General features: G+C 41.5%; 1 protein-coding gene across 5 annotated transcripts; it reads left to right on the top strand.

Moving 5' to 3' along the window:
• The first annotated feature begins 35 nt into the window (after positions 1-35).
• ldb1b (LIM-domain binding 1b) lies at positions 36-25,190 on the top strand. 5 transcript variants are annotated; one of them, XM_088374270.1, is made up of 12 exons: positions 36-53; positions 6,230-6,375; positions 18,665-18,767; positions 20,577-20,621; positions 20,819-20,894; positions 20,983-21,085; positions 21,177-21,349; positions 21,626-21,748; positions 21,842-21,925; positions 22,245-22,368; positions 22,443-22,588; positions 23,100-25,190. In XM_088374270.1, exons 2-12 carry the CDS (start codon positions 6,348-6,350, stop codon positions 23,328-23,330), a joined length of 1,236 nt encoding a protein of 411 aa, XP_088230396.1. In that variant the 5' UTR covers positions 36-53; positions 6,230-6,347; the 3' UTR covers positions 23,331-25,190. The 5 variants fall into 5 exon arrangements, with proteins under 5 accessions (XP_088230396.1, XP_088230395.1, XP_088230398.1 ...); XM_088374269.1 differs by lacking the exon at positions 36-53 and having other exon boundaries at positions 5,929-6,375; XM_088374272.1 differs by lacking the exons at positions 36-53; positions 6,230-6,375 and adding an exon at positions 11,749-11,875.
• Positions 25,191-25,776: the final 586 nt, after the last annotated feature.

Here is a 25,776-nt window from a genome sequence, read left to right on the forward strand (position 1 = left end):
CACCGGCAGCGCGCGAACAACATGGCTGACCTGGGACCAGTTCGGCACTCACGGTATGTTTGTTAAAGGCCTGAAATCGGATTCTAGATCGGTGATCTGTTTTATACCCGCAGTGGCATATTTGGGGTGGAATATCATTGTATCGCAACGTTAGCCCGTTTCTGATAACGTTCGTTAGTAGCTGGTACAGTTGCATTTTGGTTAGGTACATTAAAGTCATCAAATACTAGCTTCTCATTGCATACGATTTTGGTTCTGAAGCGACATCTAGCGTTCACTTGTAGACTTTCTGGCATTTGTTCAAAAAGTCTTTTTAATTCCCTACATTTGAAATCAGATATCCGCTATTTGAAAACTTTAGATTTTCAAAAGCGAAATTAAATGTTTTTCAATGAAGATATGGTGCAAAAAATAATGTAAATTGAAAGAGGTCAAATCAAACGCGTTTAAGATTTCACTTGAATGAGCTCTTGCAAGAGCGTCCCCATGGGAACGTGAACCAAGGCGCATTTATGATGATGCAGCTTTTCTACTTTCTATTCTTGTGGCAAATGTGTCTTGTTCCAGTGGCCAGCCGAAAAAAACACAAGGTTCTACCGTTAAAAAAAACAAACTGCCGAACAATGGGATCACATTGGTAGAAATGTGTCAGAAAGCCTTAGCCAGCGCCAACATGTTGTTTTCTTTCGAACCTGATAACCCTGAAAGTAAAGAGTAGTTTCGGACCGTGTCTCTTTTGGTAAATCATTATTACCTATGGAAGAAGATATCAAATATAGAAACATGACCTAATTTTTGTTTTTTACTAAAACAACAAAACATTTAGTTAGTTTCTAATGTGGAAAGAGTAAGAAAAGTCTCGAACTATTATTTTTTTTATTTCCAAAGCGAAAATATAATATACCACAAGACACAAAGCGAAGAATGGTCCCCATATTTGTTTTTGATTACCGGAAGTTATCGCTGTCGGTATTTCTTATAGTGACCAGAAGATGGCGACCGCGTGACGCCTATGCATACCAACTCTAAAGTTATGAATGAAATAGGCCGCAACAAAAATAATTGTACTCATATTTTGTTGCACAACATTTTGAGGCAATTACTGCAATCACAATTTTATTTAAAAAAAAAAAAGTTTCTGTGAGCTTTGTGCACCGCTCAGCAGTCTCACTTTTCCACGTGGAAACTCCTGCAGTTGTCTTGGGTTTGATGGGTGCGTTCTCCAAGGCAAGGCAAAGCAAAATAACTTTGTCTCGCATAGTTTTTGCACATGCTACCTCAATGTGTTTCACATAATTAAAAGTACGCATCTAAAAGCATTTATAAATCAAAGTTAAAGACGTTAAAAGCAAAGGATTTTTGGTCATGAAAGTCGAAAACAAAAATAAAAACGATCAATTCCCTTATGACAATGACAACAACAAAAACAACCTTTAACAATGAAAGCTAGAGTTTAAGCTCGACACCAAAATTCAGTACAGTATTTCTAATATGAGTTAGTTCTTCGTTTCTCCGCTAGATGGTAGTATTTCCATCCTTGCGGAACCGCTTTCTTTTATGAGCTTTCAAAAGTTGAGAGTTTTCTCATGTGGTGTTTGTCCTTCTTACCTAGCCACAGAAAATACCAATCAGATAGTGGATACATAACACATGCAATGTATAACGAAGCGAGGTTCATTGGCTTCTTTGTACTTGTGCCGTTATCTTGTATTATCACTCCGTTTTTCATAGCGGACGATGCGTGCGTCTGGCCTGTTATCTCTTGCATACCAGCAAGGGGTTGACCTTTCGTCTGAATGTCATGCCGGTTTACAGAGTCAATGGCTGTGCAAAATTAATAGGAAATGAAATATGGTCACATGAACCTGCTTGTATAACACGCTTGCTCTATTGTCTTCTTATGTGTCGTTTGTTGTATTTTTGTCATTCCGTTATCATTCAGGATTTCCTTACTGTTTGTTTGGAACTACTGTACACAAAAACTACATATCCAACTTCCACAATCTTGTTCGAATGGACCAACAAGCAGCAATTAAAATGTTATGCCGATCCAAACGCATTGTTTTTAGTTTTCCTCAATGTTGAAACGAATGCTTAAATCTCAAGTTATTTGAAGAGGATTTCTTTGTTGTTCTTCAACCTGGAATATTTTTCTTTTGTTTATTATTATTTGTCAATTAAACCCCCTAAATTCCTCTGCTACTGTTATTCCCCAAGCTCTCACTCATACGCCCACACGTACACATACACCGCACTTCTCAAAAGGCATTACTGTCTGAAATGGGGCCAAAGCCTCCGTCAGTCTCCTGCGGGTGCAGTATGTTTGGGAGTATGTGGAGACTTGTGTTGAGGAGGGGCAATTCAGTGGAAGTGGGTCACCTTACTGCAGCATTCAACACCAAACAACATCAACACCCAGTCACATTTTGTATTTTGCCCACTGGGACCCGTGTTTTTTGTTTGGCAGTAAAATACACTCTCACTCACAAATGGACACTTTCCCAAGGCGTTAGTGCTTTGGGGACAAGCAAAATGAGGAAAGGCCTATTTATTTCCCATCATGTTTCTCAACTCCTCACTCTTGACCTCCAATGGCTCCCTCTGAGCTTGTTTGAAGAACCTGTGAGGTCTTGGGAGTCAAGTTGCCGCTTGTGTAACACACCCCCTCCGTATGTTCTCTTTTATATGACCCCCTCCCCCCTCGATGACTTCATGAAATATATGTGTGTGCACTTCAGTGCCCTGCAAAAGCACTCTGATCTTTAACTTGACACCTTCTCTGCAGGGAAAGCAGGACACATATGTATGACTTGGTTGAGGAGTTATCCTTCTACTGTCCTCATAGGAGCCGTCTTTGCCTTAAGTCCCTTTTCTTTCACAGCCGAGAAGAAGAATGGCCCCCCACATGGTATTGAGCAATTATTGAAAACAATTGAAGGCCTCGGAGAAACACAGAAGAAAGGGGGCTTGGTTAATAGAGAAAAAACAAGCAAGAAATGATGCAGACAGAGATGGTGAAAAGACTGGAGGAGATCCTATTGAGAGAACAACAGAAAAGACGGAAGTGGGAATTTAAAAGTGCGCACTTTCACTTACACACTGACATATCTTAATGTAATTGAAATGAGAAAACAGTATTGGTGTTGCGGGTGCACAATAAAAAAATGTTCCAACATAATCACAAAAACCTGGCAATTGATCAGATGTGTAGACTTTTTTTTTTTGCCACAATACTTCAACGCAACTAACAAACTTAGTAGTGTTAATCCATCCAATATTCAGAGTTGATGACATCACCAGAATATCTACCACCAGTCGTGCATTATATTTTTTTTCTTGCAGAAAAATATAAATATGTGATAAATATTTCACCATATATATCCGAGCACAGAATAACACATAACAATCACTTGTGAAACTGCGGAAGGTGAACATTTGTCCAAATAAAATTTGGATAAGACAAACATTGGTTTGGCAGCTGTGATACTTCTCATTTTTTCTCTGCTCTCCTTTGTCATTTTACTCACTTCTAGTCCTTTCTTTCCCCTCTTTCTTTGTGCTTACTCTGTCATTTCACTTTCTGTGACACATACAGACTGTTATTTGTCTTTATTACTAAGCCTTGGACTGTCATCATTATATTTTACAATGTGGTGGTTTGATGATATGCTCTCTGTTATGCACAGAGAGAGATTCTAGGAACTTGTCAAAAGCGTCTTAAGGAACAGTTTATGTGGGCAGATGACAATTTTAACTGGTAAATGCGTGTGTACGTGGTCTTTGAGAAGCTGATCATGCTGGTGCTATCCTTTTTCTGCCACATTGCCATGGCGACAGTGCCCTCCCGGGGTAATGGGGGACGAGTGCGCAAGAGCTATTTATTCTCCCTCCCTCACCCTTGCATTGCCTCCATCTCTCGCTCACTCCATCTTTGCCCTCTCCCTTCTGCAACCTCTCCATCGCTCTCCTCTCACCATCTCCCTCCTTCCCTTGCTCTTGCTTCCCCTCTCTGATTGGCTTAGCACTCCCCTCCTCAAAATGAGATACTGCCTAATGAGACGAGGGTGAGGACAAGAGCAAGGGAGACAAAGCGCAAGTGTCTTTTAAAAAAAGAGAAAAAGAAATAGAATGGGGGTGGTGATTTTCACAGACTTATGTTCTTCTTTGCATGTAAAGCGAGAACCTGTTTCGACACAACTCTGCGATAGCATTTTGGAAGCAAACAGTGGACAATGATGATAACACTGCTGAGATATGTGACCTCCTTTCTCTGGTGTGTGGAGTATGAGCAAACAGGTCATATCATTAGGTACACATGTGCAATCGAATGTAATCAAATAAAAAGGTGTATCGACAATTCGGCCTTCATAATAATAAGTTGGGGCGGTCAATGACTTATTCATTTAACAATCGTGAGTTTTCTTATTGTAGTTTGTGCACTGCACTTTATGAGATCAAAAGCTGCTTCCTTATTTGGGAAAGGGAGAAGGCATGGAAACATTTTCGGGTATACGCAGCGAAAACCCCCTGCAACAACAACATCAAACTCATTCTAATGAACAAGTGGGGTTTTTAAGAGAAAGTTAAGTAAAAAAAAAAGATGCTTTACAATAATATTTTCAATGTGGCCCCACTAGTTTAAACACGGTATTTTGATTAATATTAAGTTTTATCGATTTCAGGAGGCGGTTATTTTGCTACGCTGTCGACAGAATAATACATCACAGTTATTCAGGGTTAAAGTAACAACCAATCACCAGTTTTCTGAGTTTGGTCATGTGATGCTCGCATGCTGAGGTATGATGAAAACAGGTCCCTGCGCCCCGAGCAACTGTGATGTCATTTTCAGTCAACAGCAAGTGGCAAAATGGCTGCCCCATGAGAAAAGCAACTGAATTTTACTGTTTAATTCATATTGTATGAACACAATATTAATCAGAATGCCATGTTTAGTCAAGTGATGGTGCATAAAATAATTATGTAAAAATTTAGCAGTTGACTCTTTAAGGTCACACATTGTCAATCACTTCCCGAATGCAATTGTAAGAACTCATTTTGTTTGATTCCTTCATGTGACTTTCTTTTATTTAAAGATCTACATGAGCAGAAGAAATTGTCCAGCACTCTCTTTGTGTCCTGTACTTAACTGGTTCAACAATTCCGAACTTGTGACACAGCTGGATAACAAAGCTGCAAGTCTAGATCTGGTAGACACAAATGCCATAGAGACCGACTATAAACAGTGGGAGGGAAAAGGAGAACAGAACAGCAATCAGGGAAAAGAGAGGCAGGCGGTGAGTGAGGGAGATAAATGACAGAGGAGGAGAAAAAAGATGAGTGAAGTGAGAGAGCAACACTGTGTGACATACTGCAGACAGAAAGACTAACGGAGCGAGAAAGGGAGATGACAGAGAGGGAGAGAGCGAAAGAGAGAAAGGAAAGAGCTGAGGCACGTCAATCGCCCCCACCTCTGTGCTCCTCCCCCTTTCCGCCTCCCCCTACCCTCCCTGCCGTGTAGCAGACCTTTGCTCGATGGTAACAAGCCACTCAGACGGCTGCGGCGCACATACACAAACACTCACACACGTGCATACTTGGACGTCACTAGATTCCCTGAGGATCATGTGAACAACATACGTGTGTATGTGTGTGTGTGATACTCGACATATTTAAAGGGCGAAAGGACTCACATCACATGGTTGCATTCGCTCAAATCTTTCAGGTCACTTTGACACAGCCACACAAACATGCACACGTGTGCACTATATACACACACCTACACGCACACACACCATAAACACACATCCACACTCTCGCACTCGGCCTCATTCCCTCCCTTTCTCTCCTTCTCTCCTCCCACCTGAGCTGTAATTTGCAGGGCTGATGAGGGCAGAGCAGAGGCAGGACTGAATTCTGCTCACTCTATATAACATTCACAGACTCACACACACATCCACAGTGCTCTCTTACTACTGAGAGAATCTGATCCTTTGTGTCTGTGTGTGCATGTGTGAGTGTGTCTGCGTGTGGTGTGTGCAAGCTCTCTTTTTAACCTCTTCTTCTTCTCGTCTGTCTCTCTGTTGCTTTTTGTCACTCTCCCGTCCTCCCTCCCCACTCTCCATCCGTCCCTCCCTGCTCCCCGGCTGTGTGTGTTTGTGTGCTTGTGTCTGTGTGTGTGTATGTGTGCGTGTGTCCATGTGCGTGTGTGTGTGAACCGTGGGGAAAACAGACGCTCATGTGAGCAGCAGCAGTGACTGGTGAGAGACAGGAAAGAGGAGAGGAAGAGAGCAGGGATAACAGAGCCAACACCATCATTCTCAACGGATTTCCACCAGACATGTGAGAAGATGTCGGTGGGCGGCTGCGCGTGTCCCGGTAAGTAGCCACCGTGGCGATGCTCGCCGTTGACGGCATCTGCGGCGGCCGCCGCTGCCATTGCCAGCCGCTGACTTTTCTATATCGTTTGTTGATGCGTTTGGAGTTAGTGAGTGCTGTTCCTGCTGTGGCGTGACTGAGGCACAGAGAAACAGGGAGATGGGCGCCCTGGGGCCCTGGGCTCACTTTGCAAAGGCTCATGGGATGTTGCTTTCTGAGCTGGCCTAAGAGAGGGGGGGGGGGACAGAATAGAAGACTTAGTATCTGTTTCTTTTTTACTTTTAACTTTAACGTAACTTTTTTGCAGGATGTTGTTAGAGTTAAAGACTGATCATGAACAGATGTTTGTGACAAGAGGTTGTTGCTATGGGGCCACTTGTGTTCCTTCATTGTGCTTCGGTCTGTTGTTGTTTCGGACAACCGTTTCTGAGTGAGTTCATCCGAGGTTGGCATAGAAGTCTTGTCAACAAAGATTTGAGAGAATGCAATGAGAAAGATGAATATGTTGTGAGAGGTCAAAGGTCACAGATGGCAAGATTGGCTCTGCTTGGTGAAATAAAGACTGCTCCATTTCTGTTAGTTTGAGTATAAAAAGATCACGTTGATGAATCTCATCCATCTGATCAGTTCATTTGTGTGGCCGTCAGCAGCCCGTCAGTCAAAACCAGCTTTGCCCAGATTTGCCCAGATTTTTTGGGGTGGTGGTTGGAGCTGGAAGCAACTGTAAAATGTCGTAATTGTATTGAGATGGTATGAATAATTGTAGGAGAGGAGCCTTCAGTGAATTTTTGTAGTGAAAAAACAATCATGTGCACTTGTGTTCTTTAGCTTGACTCATGTAATCATTCATAATCTAATTTGGTTCAAAAGTTTACAACAATCCTCAGACTCACCCTTTGCTGAATGGCTTTGTTATGCGGGGGTCCATCCCTTACTACCCAGAATTCCTTCCCTTTCTTCCTGGGGTCATGAATGAGGTCACTACATGCATACCTGACTGTGCAGCAATGTTTCGACACTCAAATAATTGCATTTGTGTGCTGTCTAACCACACATTTAGGTTTCCTGTCCCCTTTGTTTTAACCTAAAAAAATGTGAGAAGTAAATGTTTCCAATGATTGCTTGTCACCTATTTTAATATGCCCCCCCATTAAGTAACATCTGGTTGGTTTCTGGGAGTTCAGTCACAGACAGCAACTCAGTGGAAGGACTATCCATCATATTAAAGCACTATATTGGAAAATGTGTGATTTGTCCTCTGTCTTTGAAGGATGAGGAACTCCCTGCAGGCTACATATGGTTGTATTTGGGTTGGGAGAGTCTGACAGCAAACAGATAACTCCGCTCATTTTTATTGACTCTAATCACACGTGGTAGGAAAGAAAAAGAGGAATCAAGGTCTCGAAATAAACCCTGTGCTGGTGTGCCCCAGGCAATATATTATTAAGCGTTAGCGGGATTTATGTCCCACTCCTCATAGCACGTGTAGACATGAAATATAATCCCATAGTTGCAAATGTATTACTACATATTACTTGTACTGTCATGCAGTATTCAGCCGCGAGGGAGCGGAAGGAAGTCAGTGTGTTTTTGGACGAGTGTAGTACCACCCTGACATGGCCTCTCTTCTCCCCTGTCGACCTACCACAGTGACTGCAGTGGCAGCCACTGACTTTAATCATGAGAAGGATCGAAACACTAAATACTCTCATGTATTGTGGTTTGGAAACTATTTAACTGCTGAAGGAAGCCGCTTTAAGGGGCAGCCGAGTTCAGACACAATGCTTCATCATCCCAAATAGCCGAGCTTTGTGAGACGGATACAGTAGATGCAGAAATGTGAAGTCTGGCTGTGTGATTAAGCCTCTGTGTGATTAAACCCGCACGTGTGTTTCCAATCTCCGGGCCCTATGCTACACTGGGCAAATAGCGCTGCCACTTCAGCCGTTAAACACGCTTGCACAGCCCAGGCTGGAGCTCTTGTTTAGAATGAGTCCTTAGCTATCTTGCGGTCAGATTGCATACTTAATCAACATGCTCATGGAAATTTCCAAAAAGACATATGACTGCCCTGTAGTGAACCTCCCACTTTGCTCGGATAGTGTTTGCTCTGGTGTTTTAAATCATTTCTTTTCACCACATATGATGTTTTATGGATATTATTTTCATTCACTCAACTTATTAGCCACATTAAAGGGGAAGTCAACCCCCAATTTTTTTTTAGAATATGTTCTGTGCAGCCCAACTAGTTGAAACGCAGTGCTGTTGAAACGGGCAAATTCCACCTGTTTTTATTCATCTCAGGGGGCGGCCATTGTGACACTTGCTGGCGACTGAAATTGACATCACACTTGTCAGCTCACAACCAATCATGGCTCATCAGTTTCCTGAAGCTGAGCTGTTACGGAGGCTAAAACAAATGATTGTAAATATTATTATTATAAATAATTGCTATTTGTGGCAACAATGTTAGCCAGCACAACAAAGCAAGCATCAAAGCAATTTGATGATTTTTTAAACTTATATCTTTGAGTTGGCGGATAATAAAAAGGACAATTAAACTCTTATTTCTTTGAAATGTGGGAAAGACAATTTTCACAACAGGAAGCTTTGTTCTATTTTTTTTGCAGCGTATCCCACCTGAGATTTAGCAAAATACATTGTAGACCCTGAACCAGTTACATGCCACAATGCCATTTGTTTAATTGACTCAGAATTCTAATCACAGTTGATCAAGGACCCTTAGTTGTTTCATTTCACCTAACCAGATGCTATGACTGAGACGATCAAACGACAGTCACCCAATAGTAGGTTCCCCTTCTGTCTTCCCTTCCAACTTGTTTACATTCCAGTGGCATGTTCAACAGCAAAGGGTCCTCCCCTCCTCCTTGTGTGGGCTCAGCGTTTGTGCTTGAGTGTGTGCGTGCATGTGGATGTACACACAGCATGTGCCCCAGCATGTGGATGACATCAACACTGGAGAAGAACGTGTGTGGATGTCGTCCAAGCTGTGACCAGAGAAAGAGAAGGCCGTGTTATTGTTTCTGAGTTCTCAGATGCTCCGGTAATTACCCCTGACTGAACGGTGTAGTGGTCTCACCCATTTATTTCTCAATTTTATTTGTCCCCACCTCACCTTGTTCATCTACACTGACTTCATACTCCTTTTTTGATGCCTCTGATTGCTAGCGTATGTTGCTTGGCTTGTTGGCAAGATGAGGGGAGAGGTGAAGGAGAGTGAGAGACAGACAGAGGGAGAGAGAAGGGGTGGGAGGGAGTGTGCCCTCTCATGCAGGGAGTCACATGGTGTCCCTGATTGGAGGAAAATGAGTAAAGACTGCAGCCTGGCTGAAATGGCAAGAGACAGAAAGGCACAAAGGCTTAGCTGTTTGGAAACGGGTTGCACAACAAGAGAGCCTGAAGAGGAGGGAGGGGGGGATTATGAAGGGAAAAAGAAAGCGAGAGTCGAATGATGTGATTTGCGAAAGGAAGAGTTAGAGGGAGGGCTGAGATAAGAGAAAACAGGAGAGGGTGACAGAGGAGGGAGAAGGAAGAGGGATGAGGAGCAAATGGGAGATGAAGGCTGCGGGAGTGCTTGAGGAGTGGGGAGGGAAGGAGCTTGAGACTGGGAGAAATCAGACTGTTTCTATGTTTTCTGCAAGGCTGAGCGCTGACGTGATTGGCTGGAGGGGGGCTGGGGGGGGGCAGACCTGACTCGGAGATCAGAGACAGACAAAATGGCTCCCAGAGAACAGAGAACGCAGCATCAGGCCACTGTCACATCCCCTCACACAGCTGTCAGCTGACTCCAGTCACACGCGCGTGCACGCACACGCACGCACGCACGCGCGCACAGACGAAAGCTAAGCCACCTGCTGTTGTGAGGGAAGAACGCTGACAATGATTGGTTTTTCTTTTATTGTAATTAAAATACAGTTGTGGCGTACACTCACCCACCACAACATTATGGTTATTACGGTATTATGATATCCAATACAAGAGCTTAAATATTCTGCTTAGTTTGTTTGGTTTTGATTGACACTGTCTTCAGCATAATGAGAGACTAATATTTCCATTCTTATGTAAATGAGATATTCAAAACATTACTGCAGCTCTCATTAATAACAGTTCGACACTTCTGCAAACATTAGTGGACATAATTATGAGGAAATTGTCATAATGTATCACCGCCATAAGTTCACTGTAGGCATGCAATGACATTTACACAATGCGGCCACACGAGGGTGCTGCTACCAAAGTTCCGACAGACAAACTTGTGTCACAGCCACAATGTCTTCGGATTTCCCACTTATCAATCCATTTTCTATACTGCTTGTCCTATTTAAATGGACATGGGTAGCTGGAGCCTATTGGTCCCCAGTCAATTACAGGGCACATGACTGCTTTTATTAATCTTGGTGAGACTTACATTCTCTCAGTGGTAGTTGTACTATGTTCATCTTGTTTTCAATTGTCAATTATTTTACTGGTTCTTTTATCACAAACAAAATAATTAGGTTTCATTACCTGACATGTTTCAGCTGTCAGGTAATGAAACCTAAATATTTTGTTTGTGATAAAAGAAGCAGTAAAATAATTCTCTCGGTGGTGGTTTCTTTTTATTATTATTTTAAAAAGGCAGTTGTTTATTTATTTATTTATTTTACCTTTGGAAAATGCTTACTGTTTTTTTTTCACACACACACACACACGTACGCACGCGCGCGCGCACACACACACACGCCCATACACACACACACACACGCGCGCACACACACAACTCCCTGGAATATTTGAAAATACTGAAAAGTCTATTGTCTGACTTGGCACCTGGGGACTAAACGAAAATTTTGGCGAGGGGGTGGGGGGATACTGCCTCCATGCCCCCCCTTGACCTCCGCCAGTGGAGCTCTGGGGGGGGGGTGTCGGCATGGAGACAGTTATCTAACGCGCATGTTTTTGCAATACTGGAAGAATCTAGAGTACTTACAGAAGAGCTAGCCCATGAAAGCACATGCAAAGCCTATGCAGGTGCCGAGACTCAAACACTCAAAACTGTTGTGCAGGCGTCCTAAAGATTAGATCACTGTGCTGCCGAATAAAACATCATCCATTCATCCATTTCCTGCTTGTGGATGTGGGAGGCTTGAACCTGTCCCACATACTGTAGTTCAGGCGAAAGGTGGTCTCAGGGCAGTTGAGACAATAAATTACTGTACCCCACTAGACTAAATCAAGGTAGTGTTGCACATAATATACGTAGAAAGGAAAATTTATATTTAATGCGGAAAACATGAACTTAATAGTCATTTTGGATTAGTCAGCTGACTAGATGAGTGCGGAAGAGTGTGTTGTCGAGGGAGGGCAAATGGGATGGTTGTTATCAGAACTGAGGCAGACATTCAGTTTCCTGTTGACTCGTGAGTGGAAGTGCCCCCTCCTCACCCTGCAATGCCTCTGAGCTGACAGTCTGGACACTGGAGATATCACAGAGGGAGAGGTATGAACACACGACAAAGAGTGGAGGAGTTTGAGCAGTGTATCGCAATCAACGTGACTTTATGGGTGACAAAATGGCCATGTCACAGCTAGAAACTGAGGGAGGTAAGATGACCTTTTCCTTGTGGCCTCTTGCACAGCTGATTCAGCAGGACATGACTCAGGAACTGCTTTTGCTGTGGCTCCTCTCAGATCCATTTTTTTACTCATCTGCTTTTTTCCACCACTCGTGCTTTGATTAAATTGGCTTAAAGAGAAAGGTCAACTTCACTCAGATCACATCAAGGCGTTTAATCACAGTGTGCCGCTTTTAATCACTCAAAAATATATACATACATTAAAATATGTTGTGCTTTAGCCCTTTTAAGTAGGCTCGTTACTGGGGAAAAAGACAACCACATCTCTTATTGAGTAATGTGCTTTTTGGAAATGACGTTCAATTGTGGTTTGCATCAAAAGGTTGTTGCTTATCTATTTTTATGTCTCCATAATTGGATTGCGCAGGTATAGTTGTGACCAGATATATACTGTATGCAAGAAGCAAATCTATTTTTAAACAACAACTTTTTATAAATAAATGTTTTACACAGACATGTAGACACTTATGGGATTCAACATGGCAATGTATTTTGGGGTTAAATTGGATTATTTTGTGTTTTAATTAGAAGAGTCGAGTAGATCTAAACGGAGCAGACATGTTTTGCGTGAGTGGACTGCGTCACACGCTGATCATGCTCATCTTTTGTTGCCTATTCTTGTTAACGCAAATTATGATGGATTGCTGAAACTGTGTCTCTCTAAAAAGAAATCTGTCAAAGAAAAACAAATACAGTACAACTTTTTAAAAATCTATTTTCCTCTATGATTAGGTGATATATTCTTTTTTTACATATTACTTGGATTTCTGCCTTTACTGTGAGGCTAGCCTGTGCAGAGAAGGTTCGGCAGCTTAACATTCATGTGCGTGTGTGTGTGTGTGTGTGTTTCACTGGTTAGGGTGCTGCTTTAAGATAAGGCCTGGCCTGTGCCTCACAGCGAAAGAGACGGTGTGTGTAAGCCCTTAAAGCCTTATCCTGATACACCTCCCACCCCCACTGCCTCTCCATCACCCCACACATACACTCGCTCTGTGGATTAACCTAGTCATGTAGCATTTCAATGGCAAATCTTACAACACACACACACACACACACGCACACGCACGTCCAGAGGATTAACCCCTGTGTGCCCATAGAGGATTCTTAGCCACTCTCCGGTTGTGAAAACTTGCTTGGGTTACCATGGCTACTGTGGTCACAGAGTAAAACACACAAATCCATATAGGTCACACATGCACATACATGCATATACAATAAATGGAGGCTGCCAATAAGACTGACAAGAAACCTCCTGAGCTACCAATGTAATCATGTCATATATAACCTTGCTAGGTTTGATAAAATATATGTGCACATAAAGTCAACTAAGGTATTTTTTGTCATTGGTTGAGTGGCGTGCCTTCGAGGGAGTTTATCTCCTTAATGTCTCACACTCTGTCGACAAAGGTGCATATTTGACCTGGAATCATCATTCTGCAAATTAAAAGCAAATCGGTAACAGCCAATTGGGAAAAGACATACATTATTTTGTTGAATAATGTCATTTGAATACCATGCCGATGTCATGGATTTTCAGACCAACTATATTTACATATTAGACCCTAAAATTATTTAATTATGTGTTCACTCAGTATTACTAGAGGGTATCAGGTTATAATAAAAGGCCAATTATATATTTTTTCCTCAATAAATAAGATTTTCATGGAAAACTCAATTCACCTCATTAGTTAAATTGAAATAGTAAAATATTTATATTACCGAGATAGTTGGGTATATACCCCGCCTCTTTTATAAAGTAAATTGGAATATGCACCACATGTCAAATGGAAGGGTGGGAAAGTTGGTTCAGGTCACGGTAATGTTCCATGTTATGAAACGCACTTTAATGAAGTCACTAAAGAAAGACTGTTTTATTTTCTATGTGAAACCTTAAGCACTGGAGTCGCCTGACTTAATACAGCTTCCTAATAGTTGTCTTACTTCCAGACTAGAATAGATGGAAATTACGCTACCATAGTGTTGTTGCTTTCTGCCTCGTGTAACGCGTGCACATACAAAGTTGACAAAGCGGTTAGCACATTTGTCTAACAATTCTGAGGTTGGCGCTTAAAATCTGGCCTTCCCTGCGTTCTCGCTATGCTTGAGCAGGTTTCTGCCAGGTACTGTTGCTTCCTCCCACATTCCTCAGTCGTGCTTCATAGGTTAAGTAAATTCTCCTTCGAGATGAATGCTTGTTTGTCTGCATAACATATGTTTGCAATTGGCAATTGACCAGTTCAGGCTGAATATACTCTATCCTGGTTCTCGCTTAGTCAGCTCGGCTCCAGCTCACACGTGAACCTGACTAACAGTGTAGAAAATAGATGCATGAATGTGTTTTCACTTGGTGCGCCTGAAAAAAAAAAAATCAGAACCATGTTTGCGATGATGGTTCATGGTTCACATTTCACATATGACAGACGTGGACTTAATAATACTTGTTCTTTTTTATTTCCAACTTAATCCATATGGGTGAGTCCTTTCTGGCTGTGATCTGAATATCTGATTATATTTTGAGGCGATTTAAGCAGATTTAGAGGCTATGGGATTCTCCTTTAGACTTAATGCGTTGTGTGTGTGTGTGTGTGTGTGTGTGTGTGTGTGTGTGTGCGTGTGTGTGTGTGTGTGTGTGTGTGTGAGAGAGAGAGAGAGAGAGAGAGAGAGAGAGAGAGAGAGAGAGAGAGAGAGAGAGAGAGAGAGAGAGAGAGAGAGAGAGAGAAAGAAAGAGAGAGACAGGGAGCAAAAGAGAGGGAGCGCGAGAAAGAAAGAGAGATGAGCGACAGAGAGAAAGAGAGAAAAAGAGAGAAAGAGAAGAAGACTGCTGACCCTTAAAACACCCTTTGTGAGAATCATACAATAATGTATGACTCTTACAGCACAACGAGTCTCAATAACTCCACTATGCTTTATTGTAGGTATGGTGTTCATGTCTTTTGGAATCGTAGCCAAAATGCTCAGCTTTTGTTTCATCAGACTACGTATAACAAAATCTCCCAAACACTTGTGGGGGAAAGAAAATTTCAAAAGGGGTGTGAAGACTTTTTATAGTTGCTAAGCCTCAAAGTTCACTAAAATTTCAGACAAATGTTCCACAGGACAACCATGTTACCTAGATGAAATATTTGCAAACTAAGTTATACATAGAATTGTTCTTTCTTTCTTTCTTTCTTTCTTTCTTTCTTTCTTTCTTTCTTTCTTTCTTTCTTTCTTTCTTTCTTTCTTTCTTTCTTTCTTTCTTTCTTTCTTTCTTTCTTTCTTTCTTTCTTTCTCTCACTGATGCAGCTCGGTTGTTTGCAGCAAACTGATGATGTGCATTAATTAGGTGGACATGAACATGACTTTACAGACAAGATGATCTTCATTTCCACACGTACTTCCACTCGGCTGCATTAGGCCAATTCGCATCTGTGTCACTTAGAACTGAGGCATGGGATGGAGGAGGAAGAGCAGGAGGAAGATGAGAAAAATGCTTAGCAGACAATCTTTATGAGCATTGGAGTGGAGGGGGTGTGGGGCTGAGGGGGGTGACTGGCGGTGGCGGTCAGGGGAGAGAAGAGCAAATGTACTGCGGAGAGAGAGGAGGAGGAGGAGGAAGAAGAGGAGGAGGAGGGCCTAGAGCTATTGTTCATGTCCTCCCGTGAACAAAGGGCTCATCGGGGTCCGTATGTAAACCCACAACAGGCTTCAGTCCTCTGACAAGGCCTCATGCGGGACAAAACATAGCGGTCACACTCCCGCTATTTGGGCCGAATCGCTTCCCCGGCCTCACAGTTCACGGAGTACTGCATCGATCGCGTTCATTGGGACGTGTTGTGTGGCTACGTTGCGCCTCGCCGTCCATTCAGCGGGCCTATCGGAGCGTACGCACGGACTCTACTACCGATCTGTAAACATTCGTTTTCTCATTGGACTTCAGCGCAGGTAAACGCTCGCTTATCCCGGCTACACGCTTCGCATCTTTTTTCGGTTAACACCCCGGCTCCATGATTAGTTATGGCTGGTCGACGCGGCTAGGGTTTCTTTGATTTATTTTGGTGGTTTCTGGTTTAAAAGGGGATTTAATGCTAAGTCGTTAGCACAGGAGCTAGTTGTTGGTACCAGCTGCCATCTGGACTTGCTAACGTTAGCCTGGCCACGAAGTCCTCGTCGTGGTTTAATTTCACACACTGGCGATGGAGACCAGTGAGAGTATTTGTTGTGTATGTTTACAGTTTGTCTGCTTCTATTTTGTTTATTTGCTTTGACGGCTGAATTGTCTTTTGCTTCGAAACGTGCCAAGCTAACGTTTCACCTAGCTTACTTAGCAGTGTGCGCTTGGTGCTTTTCTAATTGCCTTTGTAACCTCTCAGTCCTTCGTAAAAATGTATGAGGACGGGTTTGGAAACAATAAACGTGTCTGCGATGCCTTTACAAATTTGACGGACAACTTTAATCAAACCGTCCTGTTTTGCAGCAGGTTTTGTTTTGGAAAAAGTTCACGATTTGTTTCAGTGTAAGCTAAGTGGTCCAAATCTGCTGAATTGTTATTGTTTTGAAGTGAATAACTATTTTGTAGAGTTTTTGTGCAGTGAGAATTGCTGATCTTTTTCGTCATCGGTGTCATACAACGTGGTGTTTGTTTGAGCTACGCCAGCCCCGCATATCATCAATGTGTGTGTTTGGACAGTGCAGCGTTTGCTTGTTGGACAGGAATGAACAAATTCCCAATGGAGGAAGTGGAATCCTGCTGATGTGATTGGGACCGCCTGTCATTAACCACTAACAGGGGATGAGAGAAGCTAATGGAGCTCTCACCAACTAATGGACACATAACATCGATTATTTATTTATTTATCAACTCCATTTGTGTTGTTTTTCTCCTCCCTCTTGTTGTTGCACCCAGCCCATTGCACAGTACTTCTTGCTTGCACACTTTGTTGACAACAAAGTGATAGTTTTCTGGTTGAAGTTGAGAAATTTGATTTAGTTCCTAACAGAACAACAATTTGGTGTTAATAAAGCCAAAACCAGCATATGGAATATATATTTGCATATTGAAGCGATAACATGGTGCTGGCAATTGTATGCGTTTTTTTTTTTTAGATCCATCACATTAGTCTGAGAGAGTTGAGTTTGTATTGTATCACAGCAATTAAACATCTAAGATATGAAAATAATTTCTATTTTTTTATGTTTTTACACAATCACCAATCCCATTTACATGTGCTTGAAAAACCTGTCACATAAAGACACAGGCATATGTTTATTATGTTGAGACAAGACGTTAAGAGGCGGGGTGTCACCATAGTAACGGCTGGGGTCGTGACCTGCTGACTGCTACTCTGGATAGCTTTTGAGGAGCTGGCCAATTAGAGTAAGAGACGCGCGAGGCCTGGAAGGGATGGCAAGAGACTTGGTGTTTAGTAGGAATTTCAATACCGCTTTTATTCACGTTAATATCAGTGCAAGTACTGAAATACCATACCACCAGTACTTTTTGTGACACAAATTATCGCTGACAGATAACTTAAAAGACCCTCTGTATCCCAATACAGCATTTTCCGTTAAATTACATGAAGATTGGCAGTTTTATTTTTTTTTTCTCGCCAATATTGAATGACATTTTAGCCTCAGCAATATGGTTAGCTACCAAGTATGATGCTCTTAAGGCGCTTACATTTGTTGATGTATTAGTTTTGGTGGCGTCATCAACTCTGTATTTCAAGTGGTGTTTCTGTTTCTTCTTGGGCTAAGACTCGTTATGCCGCAATTTGATTTTCATTTAATTTTTATATGATGGTTTCCAGTAAAATTCTGGCCCTCTGACAAATACAGTTGGTGACTCCTGGCCTATGTTTTTGCCTGTGTAACTCATTCATTACCTCCTGGTTTGTAAAACACAGCTCTTCAGCTCCCACCCAAGAGCGAGATAGTACACTATAATTGTCACTTACTCATTTTTTTTCTTTGACGTAATCCTTAACTTAGTAACTTGTACAACTTTGACACGCTCTTGTTGCCGGTATGGCGTGTCTAATGTTTTTATCATGTTTTGAAAGCCTTTATTCCCCACATCAGTCTATAGTCTCAGGTACTTAACGATAAACCGTGTTAACGAAGCGGTTATTGCCTTTTGCCGAGTTGTGGATGGGTTTTGATTGGAGGATGTCCTAGCTGTCTGTTTATTAGCTTGAGCTGTGTACATTTGTCATACTATCAGCGTACTTGAATTCAGTTTTGCTGTCTTTACATATGGTGACACTCCATTGTTCATATAAAATTACTATTTCCTTCATACTTGCGGGAACGTTGTCGATCTTGTCCACATCATTCTCATGGCATTGATTGGCATTGATTGTAACTGGATTGTTTTTGTTTTCAGCAGCTGTAACAGCAGTTTAAACTGGGCCGTTTAAGCTATTTTCAAATTAATTCATTAGTACATGTGCCAATGCACTCGCATTGTTTGAATCAAAACCAAAAACAAACTCAATGCGCTTGATTGGGCGGCATTTATACACAGATTTTGCCTCTTTGAGAACTGTTTAATTTAGGTGCCCCATGACAGATTTCACTTTCAATGCAGTATCTTCTGTCCTTCAAAAAAATCAAAGGTGATTTAAAAAAAAAAGAAAAGAATACAATAAAAATTCTCCTTCTGCTTTTCCTTACAGGCTGTTCCTCCAAGTCGTTCAAGCTGTACTCCCCCAAGGAGCCCCCCAACGGTAGCACTTTCCCCCCCTTCCATCCCGGTACCATGTTGGACAGAGACGTGGGGTGAGTTTTGTGACTGAATCTATTTTGGGTATGTCGGATGCTTGATCTCATCTGATCTCAGAAGCTTAGCAGGGTCACGACTGGTTTTACTTAGATGGGAGACCAATTCTAAAGGGGAACCATACAGTAAATTTACCAAATTAACCTCCAGACCTTTACACAATAGAGCTTGCATTTTAACTCAATGTCTTTTCCAATACTTTTGCTCGTGGTAAAAGAAAGGGGTGGCTTCAAACGAGGTGCTTTGAGCTGAGTCAACACATCTAATGTTGAGTAGCATGAAGTATAAGCTGGATTTCTGAACTTTTATCTATTGTTAATCTCTATATCTGGAACTCAAATGTCTTAAGTAGACAAAAAAAGAAATTGACCTTACTGAGCGGATTGTATTTTCAAGGTATAACACTTAATATACCTTATAATATGCCCCTGGATACTGTTTACCTATTTGATGGCAGTCTGCATTTAAGGTCTGGCATCTGATTGGTAAAAGTCAGATAAAAGCATACAAGTCCATATGAAACTTAATGCGATAAGAATCTTGCGTTCCCGTATTAAAGCTTTATTTGTGTAGTTTATCGGTAAGAGCCAGAGCTGGAGAAGAATTTTATGCTGTCGAAGTGAACGGTTTGAGAATGAGAAAAATCCTGCAGAAGACCTGTTGTCGCTTCTCTGGGAGAAATATTTCACGTAGGTGGTTATTCGGTTTCAGCTGAGTGCAAGTTGTGCCTCTGGGACAAAGTTGGAATGGTCTTGAGAAATCATCATCGCAGTCACTATGGCTTCATTTTTTGTGTTTTTAAAAATAATTCCTAATTTGTTGCCTGTTTCACTTTGTAAGATGCCTCTATTAGCAACTTGAAGATTTCTAAAAATGAAAATCTGTCAAAATGCTGCCGCTTCAACCTGAGTACAACACAACAAGAAATTGCAACAAAGGGTTCCCAAGAAATTGAGCTTTTAGTGTGGGTGGAAAATGGCCAAGTGTTATTTTTGCCTAAGGCAAACAGAAATTGACAAATTTTATTTTGAAAGGTATGGTCTGTATTTTTTACTTAAGGAAAACAATAAAACCAAACGAATCAAACTTGAACTTAAACTGTATTAAAAATGTAGAACATTTTAAAATATAAGCCTTATTTGCCTTGAATTTATGTGAGTTCACAGATAATGCTATTTCTCAGGAACTACTGGATGGTTTTGGCTGAAAGCTATTGAGTGCAGCTATGGTCCTAGACAGTAAATTGTACATAAAGTTATGTTTGCCTTTTTAAGATAGTGCCACAAAGCTCGTCGTTCGTAACCTTTGCCAACAATATCTTGGGAACTAGTTATCATAAATAGTCAATGCATCTTATTTCCATCAAGGAAAGTGTCGTGCAAAAACTGTGAATATTTTAAGCTTTTGTCTGGATGTAAAATATATAGCTGCAGGGACTTCCTGTTGTGTGGATTACGCTCGGTTTCATCCGCTCCATCCATATTCATGCAAAATGACGACATTCTCCAAAAGGCTAATCAAGACATAACAAATATTTTCTGTTATGCAGAAGAGGCTGGCTAGCAACAGTTTCGGCTGGCTACTAGTGCGGTTCCTTGTCACGTTGCCCCATCTATGCTCAATGATATCAAATAAATTGTGCAAAGAATAATAGATGATAGCTCTGAGCTACTAAGGGAAGTGTTTATTGCCTGCTAGTAAGAAAATGGCTTTGTGTGTTACATTTACACTCAACAATCCTAGTTGTTGTGATTTGGCTTGTTTGCATTATCTGTGATTAAAAAGATCTCTCTTTCTCGCTTCTACAGTCCAACCCCAATGTATCCTCCCACATACCTGGAGCCAGGCATAGGGTAAGACAACATTAAACGGCTATACAGATAATGCGGTCTCCTCTCGCATTCAATTAAGCAATATAGTCTGACCAGGCTAAATAAGGTTGTTAAACAGCTCCAATGGTGCCGCAGCTCAGAATGTCCCTTCTGTTTTATTATCACAAGCCAACTGCGCTACTTCTTTTGTTTTCACCTGCTGTCTTTTTATGGTGTAGGAGGCACACGCCATATGGCAACCAGACAGACTACAGAATATTTGAGTTAAACAAACGGCTACAGAACTGGACAGAGGTTTGTTACACTCTCTCGTGAATTCTCCGAGCACAACATTGGAACCGTGTGTGGCGAATGGAATAATTGTCCATTCTCCAAATTGTAGGAGTGCGACAACCTATGGTGGGATGCATTTACTACAGAGTTTTTTGAAGATGATGCCATGTTGACCATTACTTTCTGTCTTGAAGATGGGCCAAAGCGTTACAGTAAGGACAAATGCCGTACGGGCAGATAATTCTGCTGACATATTGGATATTTAGTCTAATCTCATACTTTTTACTGTCTCATCCCATCAAGCAATTGGTCGGACGTTGATTCCAAGGTACTTTCGGAGTATATTTGAAGGTGGCGCGACTGAGCTCTACTATGTCCTGAAACACCCCAAGGAGTCGTTTCACAACAACTTTGTTTCACTTGACTGTGATCAGTGCACCATGGTCTCCCAAAATGGAAAACCAATGTTCACACAGGTGAGTGAACATTCAAGGTTGGGAAACATCTGTCCAGAATATCTTTATTGCAAAGTGCTTGACATAACTCACAGGTGCCAAACTCGAGGTAGAAAAATCTTATTTAGAAAACTTTTTTTTCCCCCATCAAATCCCAAATACAAATAAACTGTTTTCGATGTCTGTATTCAAATTAAATGTGTAATAATGCTGGGTGAGATGCAGCAAGCCGTTTGAACGAACTCCGCATAGATATACTGTACACTTTCTAATCCTACACTAACTTTCCTTCTGTAGGTGTGCGTGGAGGGCCGCTTATACTTGGAGTTCATGTTTGACGACATGATGAGGATAAAAACGTGGCACTTTAGCATCCGACAACACCGTGAACTCATCCCTCGCAGTATACTTGCCATGCATGTAAGTGGAGGCCAATCCTGACTCTTTAACACATTCTTATTGTCTGTGAATATGCCTGTTATTTACTCTGTGTCCTGTTCATAACCAACTCAGGCCCAGGACCCACAGATGCTGGACCAGCTGTCCAAAAATATTACAAGATGTGGCCTGTCAAACTCGACTCTAAACTACCTCCGAGTAAGTCAAACAAAACATCATACCCTTCACTTGCTGCAACTTATTTTTTTGCTTCAATCAAAATTTAAATTTGACCATACTCCTCGAACATCTTTTGGGTGTTGTGTGTAGAGACTTTACAAAATGCTGAGCAGTATGTATTTTAGTTTCTAAACATACGCGTTCAAGTCGGACTGGGTCTGCAAGTTACGCCTTCTTATCAATGTACACTGCATGGCTCAGTGAATTAGATGTCTGGAGCTCAACCACAATGACTTTGCAAACAGGAGGCACTTTTTTAACGTCAGCCTTCTTTCTACCTGTCTGTTTTGTGCTCCAGCTGTGTGTGATACTGGAGCCCATGCAGGAGCTGATGTCCAGACACAAGACGTACAGCCTCAGCCCCAGAGACTGCCTCAAGACCTGCCTCTTCCAGAAATGGCAGAGAATGGTGGCACCTCCAGGTATGCGAATAACACATACACACAGCAACACACCAACTTTTCTTTATACGCAACTGTCCCTGCTTGCTGTTTAGCCGAGCCATCAAGACAGGCCCCAAACAAACGGCGGAAGCGTAAGATGTCGGGTGGCAGCACCATCAGCGGAGGAGGAGGAACTAATAGCAACAATAACAAGAAGAAGAGTCCGGGCAGTGGCTTCCCTCTGTCTAGCCAGGTTCCAGTAAGTATATCAGTGAAATCATCTGTCTATGCTACTGGTACTTGACAAATTTATTGTTGACTTGGCTAGAATTTTCAAACTAGCTTATGCAGTCAATCTAGCCTCTTTAAGACCGTGGCTAGTCTTAGAAATAGAAAGTGTGCCAAATATTCTTGAAAGGTTTCCTTATTAGAAGCAAAAAAAATCTGTCAACCTTCCTTCAACAAAATTTGTTGGTCAATTTTTTTTTTAGATTACTTGTTTCTTACTAAGTTGAGTAAAAATTGTCCATGATGACTTCAGCGCAACCAAGCAATTTTTCCCTCATGCAAGTGTTATTGATGTGCATGACAACCCAGCCCTCTCTTTACGGGAGGCCATTTAAGTTTAGCCGCATCAGTGAGTGTGCGCCTGGCATCAAACAACTGCTGAGATGCCAGGTAGTGCTTAACAATATAGTAACATAAGTGGAAGTTTAACACACTCCAAATGCCCCTCACATCCCATTTACCATTTTATTTTGTCTGTCCAGGATGTGATGGTGGTGGGAGAGCCCACACTGATGGGAGGGGAGTTTGGCGACGAGGACGAGCGTTTGATCACGCGGCTGGAGAACACCCAGTTTGATGCAGCCAACGGCATTGATGACGAGGACAGCTTCAACAACTCCCCGGCTCTGGGATCCAACTCGCCCTGGAACAACAAGGCGCCCTCCAGCCAGGAGAGCAAGAGCGACAACCCCACCTCACAGGCATCGCAATAGACTTTGGGCTCCTCCTCCACAACACAATTCCCTCGCGCCCTCCTCTGAGCCTTCCCAAAGCCAAAAGTCTCAAGAGCAACAGGTTTCCTAGCAGCCCCCCGACAGGCGTTTTGAGCTCTGACTCTTCCGACACGCGGTGCCTGGCGGCGCTCACTTCGACTTTCTGCCATGACTCTTAACTTCCCAACTTAAAGGCACCGTGGTCCCTTCCCCTCTTCTGGTCCTTTTCTTCGTTTCCTACTCAAAATGTCCTGTCTGCTTTTGGTAATTTCCACTTTGGACAGCGACATGCTAGTTGTGATGGAGGCGCGGTGATTGAATCCAGGAGAGAGCTAACCCACACTAAACCCAAGAAGAACGCTACAGCAGTGTGGCATGGCTGAGGTGGCAAGTTGCTCGGGGACAGCTTGTCCACCAGCCTTGAAACCACTCAATTCTGGACTGCTCTGATGCATCAAGGCACTAGAAACCTTTGTCAACAGAGTATCTGTGTGAGCGCGTGTGTGTGCACGTCTGCGCGAGTGAGCGACAAACGTTTGAGGAGAGAAAAGAAGCCTAAACACATTAGTGTCTTTGCTAAATCGAGCAGACCAGAATTTAGAGACGTCTTGCAAAATTGTTGAAATTGTGACACCGAGTGTGGGACACAACAATTCACACTAAACACACACTTAACCATACACACACATACCCGCGCTCACACACACGCGAACGATGGAAGGAGTTTGTTTCTTGTTGTGAGCCATCTCTGAGTAGACTCCGATGTAAGCAACACACACACTTACACATTTTAAGAGTTTTTATACAGTATATATTTCCCTAGAATGTTTTTTTTTTTTTTTAATTTCTATTAAACATCTTCAGTTCAATTGTTTATTTTTATTTTTTACCAATACTGAAAAGCTACAGACCAAGGAGCACCACAGGACTTTTATTCCTCCTCTAAAATATATTGTTTTTATCTTTTGTGTTTATAAAAGAAAAAATATTTAGTGTGGATGTTTTATTTTGTCTTTCTGTTGCTTTTGGAAATTTGAACTTTTGTGTATTTGTGCTTGTATATTTAAGGTAGTAGCAAAGTTCTGTCTGACTGTAATAAGATGTATTCTTACTTAGATATACCTAAAGCCATCTTGATCTAATGTAAAGAAACAAAATAGGAGAAATGAGGAAAAAAAAAACACCCCACTCTTTCCTCCCTCTTTTTTTAAGGGTAGTGTAAATTAATTGACAAAAATCCCTGAGGGTACAACAGCACCATCGGAAGGTGTTTTGTGTCTTTTGCTTTTCTTTATTTATTCAGGACATTCAGAAATCCACTGTTCCAGGTCTACATAATTTGCTAGTTCTTTTCCCCCTCCACTGTCAGAGGTTTTATGTAGTGCGTAACCTGATTCAACCCAATGTCAAGTGAATGTGCTGAAATGTTTGTCTGACTTTCACTCCAGTCACTGGCTATAAAGGTTGTTAAGAAACTTATACCTTCCAACAATGTTTTAATTTGTGCCATCTTCAAACATGTTCTAAAACCAGCTTAACATTATGTTCACTCTGCATAGTTTAGTCTATAAATTCATGAGTCATAAAAAGCCTGAAAGAAGTCCTGCTGTTCTTGATTTGGCCCTTCTGGTAATCATCATGACCATAAGTGGAATCTTCTAAATCTTTGTACATTTCTGTTTTGTTTTACACTTTCAATCCATTTAAAATTTATTTTGAATGGTGAATTGTACCTTCCTCAAACCCAGTAGAATCATTGTTTGGTATCATTTTTTATTTTTTATTTTAATTTGGTTAGTTTCTGCCCTTGCTAATTAATGTATGGTACCAATAAAAAAGATACATTTTCACTTTATGAAATTGTTTCTGACGTTATTGCAAAATTAGCAGAAACTAAATTATTCAAATATGCTTTAGAATATGAAATAACATGCAAGAGGTTCTTAACTGCATAACAGTAATATTCATTCATGTAATGATTTTAAAATGTAAACACTTGCGGCTAGTGTTTTTTCACTTTGTTTTTTTCACTTTGTATCAAGCCGATTGATACAAAGTGTTGCATATGATATTTATTTGTCTCATAATTTATGAAAAATAATTAACATGATCAGTTTCTACTCGTTGTATAAATAAAAAAGAGTCATTAATGGAAACAAAGGTAATTTGAACAAATTTGTTATTTCAAAATTGTGTATCAAACCATCACATTAACTGCTGGGACATGCTCCAGCACGCTTGTGACCCTGTGGGGACAACCAGTACAGAAAATGGATGGAGCATCACATTAATCATTACTAAAAATCGAACTTACTTTTGAAAAGGTTGATGACCCCTGTTTAAAGGATTTCTAAAGGATTATTACTGTTAATCCAGTTACCAGTATAATTACTTTAATAAAATGATTATTACTATTATGCAGTTACCAGGCTACGTAATAATTACT

The sequence above is a fragment of the Syngnathus floridae genome, chromosome 4 (genome assembly GCF_059516105.1).
Source record: "Syngnathus floridae isolate MCC-2025c chromosome 4, RoL_Sflo_1.0, whole genome shotgun sequence".
Classification (NCBI taxonomy): Eukaryota; Metazoa; Chordata; class Actinopteri; order Syngnathiformes; family Syngnathidae; genus Syngnathus; species Syngnathus floridae.

Bases quoted from the DNA above. Each gene is read 5' to 3' on its own strand.
- ldb1b (XM_088374267.1), top strand. From the start codon at position 11,937: ATGGGTGACAAAATGGCCATGTCACAGCTAGAAACTGAGGGAG. The intron at 20,895-20,982 runs GTTTGTTACACT...TCCAAATTGTAG, and splicing joins GGCTACAGAACTGGACAGAG to GAGTGCGACAACCTATGGTG. The intron at 22,369-22,442 runs GTATGCGAATAA...CTTGCTGTTTAG, and splicing joins GAGAATGGTGGCACCTCCAG to CCGAGCCATCAAGACAGGCC.